The sequence below is a fragment of the Exophiala aquamarina genome (assembly GCF_000709125.1).
Source record: "Exophiala aquamarina CBS 119918 chromosome Unknown aczIA-supercont1.7, whole genome shotgun sequence".
Classification (NCBI taxonomy): Eukaryota; Fungi; Ascomycota; class Eurotiomycetes; order Chaetothyriales; family Herpotrichiellaceae; genus Exophiala; species Exophiala aquamarina.
Genome location: NW_013550581.1, coordinates 569,558 through 579,134, shown reverse-complemented (window position 1 = coordinate 579,134; position 9,577 = coordinate 569,558). Strand labels below are relative to the sequence as shown.

The 9,577-nt window shown below is 51.2% G+C and overlaps 1 protein-coding gene across 1 annotated transcript; it reads left to right on the top strand.

The window, feature by feature from the left end:
* Positions 1–2,649: 2,649 nt before the first annotated feature.
* A1O9_08249 (uncharacterized protein) lies at positions 2,650–3,291 on the top strand (the record flags this gene model as incomplete). Its single annotated transcript, XM_013402635.1, has 1 exon — positions 2,650–3,291. One exon carries the CDS (start codon positions 2,650–2,652, stop codon positions 3,289–3,291), a length of 642 nt encoding a protein of 213 aa, XP_013258089.1.
* Between the last annotated feature and the right edge of the window lie 6,286 nt (positions 3,292–9,577).

Genomic DNA, 9,577 nt, shown 5'->3' with positions numbered 1-9,577 from the left:
ATTTGGAAAGGACGTGGGATGAGAACAAAGTAAGCCTTCTGGGAAGTATGACGTGGTTGAGGCCAGGGTGTTGGTGTGGGAGGGCGGGAACTGTGTCCCTTTTGTACCGAGTACAGAGTACAGAGGCCGGAATATCGTATGGAAGAATGATTAGGCCTGGGCTCGCCTACGCAGTACGAGGGACTCACTACTACGAGTACTCGTACTATCCCGAGTGCGGAGTGTGTTGCTAGTATTCCGCGGTTGGAAGCGCTAGGTGCCAGTGCGGGAGCAGCGCATGCCCAACGCGGAAATTCCAGGGCTTGGGGTGCTTGCCTGAGGTCGCTGAAGTAATCGGTTCCGACCACAGCCAGCGAATACCAATGAGCATTGCAACATGCTTTCTGACTCAGGCCGTACATGAATCGCACATGGCATTGGAGGAGAACAACTGAAATGGAGGGTGAGAGTAATCGATCCTGCTGAATAAAGGAGAAGACAAAGCAAATCATGGCCGCACCGATAATCAGCCATCGCGAGGAATGCCTGATGGTCCTCGGTGTGGTGTTGTAGAACATGCCCTTTGCGTTCCCGTGCCGCAAAGATGACCCGGTGGTCGCTTTCGCTCTCGCTCGAGGGCAATTGGGGTATTTCCCAATGCGGAAAATTCTCTGCAATATTGACCTGTCAATTATTGCTGTAGCAGCCCGAAGTTTCGCGCTGGTTCTGCTTGCGTAGTCATCGTCGGCTACTCTGTGCGTAAATGTATTATCTGGCTAAAATCAACCCCCCCTTTCCAGCGAAGCATGGTTCGTTGAGATATTTCAATGTCCGTCCGTCTCACCCCATGGTGGACAGTGACCGTTTGTATTTTTAATTTCCAAGACTCAGCAACAGAAGCCACGAAAGACACATCCCGTCGTCTGAATATCTCATCACATCAATCTCAAACACAACAACTTAGTTTTGGCCCTGGGTCCGATTCGGTCCGACGAATCTGGACAATAACCTGCAGCTGTCGCGTGGGAGTGGTTCTGTGAGCCAACCAGTCACCACAGCCGAAGAGAAACCGTGGACACTGCTTCGTGGGGTTACCCCCTCGGATCGTTCTCTCCATAGGCTTTCTTTTGGTGTGCCCTTGGAGCCTTCAGGCCCTAGAGGGCCCTCGGCCACCAGCCCTCAACCCCCGAACGCCCCCTGCAGGCCCCTAGTCACTTCGAGCCCTGTCTCCTTCTAAAATCAGGCGCCATCCGTCTCTCCGCAACGGAGCCGTCAGCCACCCTTGACTCGCCATCCCTGGTCATCTCCTGTTTTTAACCATCCGCCCTGGTCACCGTCACTGTGACCCTCCTCAGCCCTTGCCCGTGGCGCTTTCCTACGCTTGTAGGAATTCGAGCCCCCCGTCGTGCCCTCGTCAAGGCCGTCACATCGCACCTCGTTAACAGAACCCCCGTGGCTTGCGCCTTGAGCCTAATCAATCCGCCTTGAGTCCCTTGACTGGTGTCACATCAGCATCTGGTTCCCCCATTCCATCATTCCCTCCCTTCAGGCGGTCAGTAGACCGACACGAGCCAGGCCAGTCGTCGACTCATTCCGTCTCTGCCTACGGATCCAAGGAAAGACAGCACAAACCAACACCAACCAACGACTCCCACACAGCCCAATTGCCATTCCCAATCGCATTCCTATCCCCATCTCCGGTTATCGCCCAGCTGGAGTCCTGCTCGCTGCCTCACCTCCCTTTCCTAGGCCAGGCCAACTCAGGTCATCACATAAACCACATCATCTCTGCCTGTTCTCGATTTCCTTTCACTTCTCACCTTGCCTCTACCAAGCCCCAACGTTACCGTTTTTTTCTTCACAATCCCCCTTACGAGGTACTCGGGACGCGGTAACTCGTCCATCTCAACCCCCTGCGTTGATCATTGATCGGTTCGCAATCTTGAAACCATCCATCCAGCGCCCCCTTCCAGCCACTTAGTCTCCGATCTATTCGCGGAACCACGGTCACGGTGCCAAAGGAGGGTCAGGCTCCACAAGCCGGTCAAAGCACAGACACGGAGCCATCAAGCCCACCCAAGCCCACATCCAAACTCAAACCAGCCCAACCTGGACCGACCGAGGTCGCATCCGATACACCGGATTTTCGCCATCCCATCCTCCACGCCAGATAAATTTCAATCAAAAAGAAGCACGGGGAAGGGGGCAAATACTCTCTTCCGGTCCAAGCATCATACATACATTAATACTTCTCTATACCCACGCACGTACCCTTCCCAGTCTCTCACCAACCTCCATCCTAATCCTGCATTATCACCACTCACTCACAAACGCTGCGAGACATATAACAACCAGTCTCAGCGACTCGGCTCAACACGACTCGCGGCAAGCCCACCAGTCACCACTACCGTCACAACCCTGAGTCACCCACTCCCACTTCCCACAAGTCGCGTTCAACCGCTCAACCGTTCGACCGACGCACACCCGTGTCCCGCGCCACACCACTTGCATTGCATTGCATCACCACCCACCACCACAATCAGGACTTGCAACAAACAATCCGAGATCCTGGCAGCAAACAACAATCGGAGTTATAACACTCACGCGGTTGTAAACAATCGCACACTTCATCGTCTCTTTCCCACATCGACACCCGGCAAATTGGACAAGATGTATTTCTCGTCGCCCACAGCAAACATCACACCTGCTATGACCTCGGTGCATATGTCGCGTAGTGATTCTCGCGACTCAACGTCTTCCACCAACAACAACGTCTTCTCGTATGCACCTACGTCTGCCTACACTGCACTTCTGAGTGCGTCACCGTCGACCTCGTGGATGACAGCACATCCTCTAGTGCGCTCAGACAGCAATTCCTCCACCACACCATCTCAGACTTCCTACACGTCCTCGCCACGCACTTCAATCGCTATGCGTCGAGACAGCAGCAATTCTAGTTGGCTTCCCAGCCCCTACAGATCATGTCAATCGTCCTTTGGTAGCGAGCCCAACTCCTACCTCTCAGATGATGATCTCTTGTGTCCTGCAGACGAGCTCTCCCTACCTGTTGAGACAATCCCGAGCCTTTCTCCCAAGAAGGAACTCACTACCGAGGAACAAATTGCTCTCCTCCGTGAGCTTCAGGAGAAAGAAGCGTCCCACCATCAGCACGCAGCCGTGACGCATGCAGAGTCGAAACGCAAGGTCGTTCGCTTTGCAAGTCACGGTGAGGCTTCCTCTAGAAGACCAAGCACTGTCAAGCGTCGACAAACAAGTCGACGTGGCTTGGCTCAACTCAATGGACCCCAATAAATGTGGTGAACTTGGGCTGCAGGCACGGGCTGGTCCCTGACCTTACAAATCTATCTGGGAATCTAATTTTAATCTGTCTGTCTTGAATATCAGCAAGCGAGTGCAGCGTTTTTGTCATTGGTTTTTGAGCATTTGGTTTTGCATCTGCATCGTTATCCATTCCAAACGAGGAATGTTGATATGGACACGGGAATATGGTACATGTGTCTACGATACCCCAGCCTCCGCTGTGATGGCTTTACTTTTGGGCACTTCATTGGTTGAGTCGATGGTATGACTCCCAATCCGTATTATTAGTTAGCATTAATTTCTTATCAATAACAACTATTGACAAACAAGTTCGCTGGTCACTTGATTATGATCGTCTCTATTGATTTCGTGGCTGTTCAACCACGCCGACAGGACCTTGCCAGCTGAGTCGGAAGGAGGCTGCGCAGTATTCCTGTTTTCGGGAGCCGAGTCATCGTCAAGAGTCATCCAGACAACACAGCCCTCTTCAATTAACACTTGTCAACCTCGCCTTCAGAATCTCCGTTCCATTGTACAGCCAATTTGCAGATCAAACAACTCGAGCTTTTGACATGGAAGTGATGAAACAGATTTCTTACCTTCCCCCTCAATTGTCCTCTTCGAGGTACCCAGGTATCCCGAGATCGCCCCAAAAATCCACTGTCCCAGATATCTGAGACTCTTCGCCTACAGAAAGCCCCCCCTTACAGAGAACCCTACGTAACACCTCCAATTGTAGGGTTCTAACTATGGTACAGAACTGTTTGGGGTCGCTGGCGTATCCTTTTCTGGTTGAATTCCACAGAATACGTGCATAGGTCCCTACGAGTGCATACAGCTCCTAGTATTGCGAACTGTAGCAGCACTTCGATACATCGTAGGAAATCCTCCAGCACCGAAGCCGAGGATCCTAGGCGACTAGTTGATTCTACGGTGCATGAGCGCAATTCGCACGGCAACCACCATCACCACCACATCTTCTGTCATTCCGATTACCTCGTGTTGCTACAAGACATTTTCCGGTTCCCGGTTGAGTATATTGCCGCATTCCAACCTCCCCCCTGGAACCCTCGTATACCAACGGAACTTGCCGCAGTGAATTCCTTTTCTCGTGCGGGCTGCGAAAGGAACAGCTAATTACCATGTCCGAAAAGCCGATCGGCTATGAGGAACAAACCAACCAAGTCTGTCTGCACCATCATCATCATTACTGATGCTTGCTCTTCTGACGAAATCTCCCAAAATCAAGATTCCTCGCACTGGCGGATTGAACCCTTCCGGACAATAATGAACAACACTCAACGAGCGAAACTCGTCTTCGTCGTTTTCTTGACTGTCGTCAGCGTTTGCCGATCTACGGATGAACCCCCCCGACCGGGAGCGGCGGTTATAGTTAACCGCCGACGGTTAGGTTTTGCGGTGACGCGATACGACTTTCCACACCTGATTGCATCCCTTCGGTAGGCAGCGAAGGTTCCGTTTGCGATGCTCGGAATGTGGCCGATTACGAGCAAGAGAAGTTTGTTCCCCTTCGGCGCCTTCTGTCGGCAGATTTCTGCTCGTTTGCGGTCTTTTTCCATGGAGTGAAACTCATGTAATCCCGAGCAGAGATGGGCAGCAGGAGAAACTCTTGTCATCATCAACCATCCGTGAGGCCGAGCAGGAATTCCAACCGAGATACAACAATCTCATTACTACCTACTACTCCACAGAGCACTTCCGTACCAAGATATATGATTCACGAACACAGTGCTAAGAACCAGGTAACACTTGCCCATGCCCCTCCCTGGTTTGATCGGCCGCCAAGAAAACCCATCCACACTCACAATTCTCGGCGAGTTCTTGATGTTGGTACTTACCATCTGCAACCTGTGTCTTGGAACACTGGGGTATTGTCTTAGGGGGTCTAAAGTTCGACCGCGACGAGGACACCATCTGGAATAACAAGGATATCTGCCGACGAAAGTCAAACAAAGAGAAAAAGGGATGAGAGTTCAACATCCACCAAGGGGAAAAAAATACTAGGCAATGGGAACCAAATGAAGCGGTGGTGGTGGTGACTTCCCCACGAAATGAACTGAGCTGGTGGTTGCTGCTTCGGCAAGCACTGTCCCAATTATCAAACCTTGGTGGGTTGCACCCACGTAAAATCGTAACACTTTGTGCTTGAAAATGTCCCCCACCCAGAGTTTGTGGTTCAACAAGTATTGCAATATTATCCCTGAATCTGGTCCAATTACGCAGTGTCGTTGTTGCTCGGATTCTTCCCATACGGGTAGCTCTTCATCTCGGAAACCTCCTGAGATGTGAGATAGTGAGCTAGAACACGCGGAGCATCCGATGGGTTTGAGGAGCCTTGGCTATTTGGCTATTTACCAGCCCGGCTAATTCAAGGAATGGGCAACCCGAAGCGCCCAAATGGTTAGACTCTAGAGTTGCTATCGATAGCCGCCGGCCGGTAGACAGCCCTTTCACCGCACATTTCCCCCACGGCCTCTCCCCTGCTGAGGAAGATAGCGGTGGGCGAATTATTGCACGTTGCAGAATGGCGGTATCGGCCGGTGTGAATATCAATGGACAAATAATAAAAACTAAGTTTTTAAAATTGATTAATGTACAGTAGTAGTGAGACGTGGGGTGGCATTATCATGTACTTCGACGTTGCAATTTGCAACGTGTAAGATATCAGGACGTTGCTCTCGGGGTGGTGGTTATGCCGAGATTATCTGGGAGGCTGTGAACCGTGGCACCCAAGTGGGGCACCAGTCCTTAGGCACGAGTAAGTGGGATGGGAAACACCTAAGCACCTGGGTCAGTGAGCACTGAAACCCTCTGTTCTTGTTGCTTTTTAGAGGGGTGATTGTGGACCATGGGGGTACAAGGGGCTCTTACGAATAAGAGGGCTGGGTGGTAGGGGACAGCCCTAGGCAAGGTGCAGTGCAGCAGGATCCCGCAGTGGCCGCTGCACTGTTGAATCCTGATGGGGTAGGGTTTCGGCTTGCAAAATGCAAGCAAGCACATGGCAGTGGGGATGCTGCACCATCGCGTCGGCAAAGTACTCCCGTCCATGTGCCAGTATAGGTCCGTCCAAAAATCCGATCATGTGACGCTGCCTACAGGATGGCTCAGCCACCTGCAGGCTGCCACACTGCCACACCGCCACATTATACCTCAGCCACCGCATAATCCCGAGTTTTAACCGATATGTCCTGCCATGCGCAGAATCTTTACATTCTGTTGGCAAAGCCACACTCGGCCATTTCCACATGGATCCGATGTTGTGTGGGGCATTTGTAATCCACCAAGATTACAACTCTCTCATGTCTCAGAGCGTGGTAACTCCTTTGCCGCATGAATCTGTGGCAAACAATGTAGATACAACTTCGGAGTATCCGTAGCGGCCTCCTGAACTCCTGACAAGGTCGAACATATGCATGGCGGGTCTCGAGCCTGTTGTTGCAGATGTAGCTTCGAGGTACATCCGCAGTTTTTCATCTGCGGCGAAACGTACGTCAGATGTCACCGTCATCGGAAGCCTTCCCAACCAGGAAACGGCTCTGCAGACAACGATTAGGACACTGGCATGTGCGTCGTCCGAGATAACAAAGACACGCACAGGCCTTCCGTGTTCGTGTTACCCAGACTGGTCCCAATCCGAAGTTTGAACGCGGACTACGTGTTACAGGATGGCCAGCCCAGGCTTTCCGATCTTGACGTTTGACGTCTGCCACCTCCAGATCCATCAATCAAGGTAATAAGCGCTATGTACTTGGTATGCAATTTCAGCTTCCCCGGTGGCTGGAAAGCCTCTGCACTGACCGATTTTGATTGCTTCGCCATGTCAACTGCCCATGTTCTCCCCCGGGTGGATCGATTTGACAGGTGTCAGGGGCAAATGAAGCGTGCGTCGACTGGAGGCTGATCAAAGCCATCGACTATGCACGCCGGGAAGAGGCTTGCGGGGAAAGAAGGGGCGGGCAGAATGTCAGACCTCTTGAGATTGGCGGGCCGGGTTTTACCAGCCTTCACTTATGGCGCCTGATATCAGTTGTCGCTGTCACTAATTTTGATCTTCGAACTTCGGATGATCTGTGAGCCAAAATACCCCAGCCTGCCGCCACGAAGTCATCGCGATGGTAGGTGCGCCTTTAGCTGAGCCGCAGATATCACCTGTCGTCCCAAGGTGACGTTTCTTGGATCCTATTGAGCTGGAATTTCTGCCGTACTGTATCCAGCTCCCGATCTTGAAGCGCAGGTCATTTTGGTGTCTTGAGCGCCGTGAGAAATGCAAGATTTCTCCTGCTTACATTCTTTTTGAGGTCTTGTGATTGATCACAAAAGATTTTCGCGTAGCTGGCCCTCGTTGTATCAGACGGCTTGAATGACGTGTGCGTCAACACTCTCGAGTCAGCACAAGTTCCCTTTATTGGAATGTCGCCGATGGCATTGCTTCCTCCCTTTGCCTATGGAAGTAATCCAAGAAGTTATGTATGTAGATGGTGCTTCGTCCCCCCAACCTTTGGCGATTTATTGAGCATTGTTCTTCCCGTCTTGGATTGTTTGAGGAAAGCCAAGATACTCTAGGTAGCTGAAGAGGCTTCAACCAGAGGATCGTTCCTCCACCATCAAGCGACAGAAGACAACACGACCCTCTGCTCCTCTGGTTAATGAGATCGCAGCAATCCTCAAAAGGAGACTAAGTAAAATCAAGGAGACACTCAACTCTGCAAACAATCGGATCATGCAAGAGCCAACCTCTCGTAAGAATCGGGACTACCACGAGGCTGAGACATAGCCTCGTCGTTTCCTTTGTGTCCTGGCAATTCAAAAGCCATCAGATATGAGAGTCAATACACCACCAGAGCAGAGATCCTTCACCTTGTTCACTTACAGCTGATGTTAGAACCTACGTGGTAAGTTGCTGTACTCCTCTATTTCATTTTGTTTTGCGTGGCTGCAGCCGTTTCTAACCCGCCGATGTGGACAAGCCTCGGATGTGGTACTACCAATTGGTTTGGCTCAAAGAATGAAATGCACTTGTAGTCCTCACCATGTCTAGCCTGAGGAGACAATTCGGCGGCGTGTACCAGCTTGCCGATACAAGAGTGAGACTTATTTACATTGAGCGCTGCCTATGATCCCTCACTAGATGGCGACAGAGTCGACGGGCCACTGCCTCGCAACCAATGTGCTAGTTGTCTGTGACATAGCAGTTTCTTCATCTTTTGCGACAAATCACAATATTACATATCCAGCCCTCGAGATCTTGTGGTCACATTCAATCCTTTTGCTCTCCCGCTATCCCGGCCTCCCTGAAAGGAATTTCCTTATCACCAGTCGCTTCCTTAGCAAACGCATCCAGAAAAACCTAGATAGTCCGCCATAAATCTAAAACCCAAAGACGCTGGGCTGACTTTGAGCGTAAGCATGGTTACAAGCACCCTGAGGAATGGTACGCATGCCCCCGATCGAAGCGGGCCGACGACTTCCCTTCGAGAAAACTAGATTGGGGAAGCTTCCTTGAGAGGTGCGGGAAGATATACTTAATGTACTCTTGACTGGAATCTCAATCGCAGACACCCCAGACGATAGCTAGGACCAGTAAGCGTTTGGTATCTACGGCAGTATTCTCCTCATCTACAACAATATTTACCGCCCCAGGCTGTCACCGGGACGTACCTGCAGACAATTGAGGAATGACCCCAACCCTCAGGTTTTTCAAAATGCATTGTACCATTTCCCGAGCTCGTCCACAGATTCGCAAAGGAATTGAAGGCACCCGTCCTTCGATATCCTGACTTGATATTCTTATTGGGCCTCCGGGCTATTGCTGACATTAGTCGCCATTTCGGCAGCTGTGGAGTGAATCCAGGGATGGCAGCCTTGCCAAGGCCCAACACAAGGCTGTCACATTGTATTTCACTTTCTGCTGGCCATTCATTTACGCCCAAACCTAAAGATGGCATCCTCTAGGGCGGTGCCTCCCAAGGTCGTCACCGCTGGTCGCTGCTCTTCACGACAACGACCGACTCGATCATCCATGGTGACAATAGCCAGCGGTCAAGATAACTCTCCAACTTCACCATCTCCCATGCCAGAGCAGACAGTGAACTGCCTCATTAAATGTATACAACACCATGTCACCTCTCGCGCGGGGTTGTCTTTGCTATATACTGGGATTGTCGCGTGAAAATAACTCTTCATTTTCGGCGTCATCATCGTCATCATCTTTTCCACTTCTTGAATTCATTACGCGATATTCAGTACCCAAGCAAAG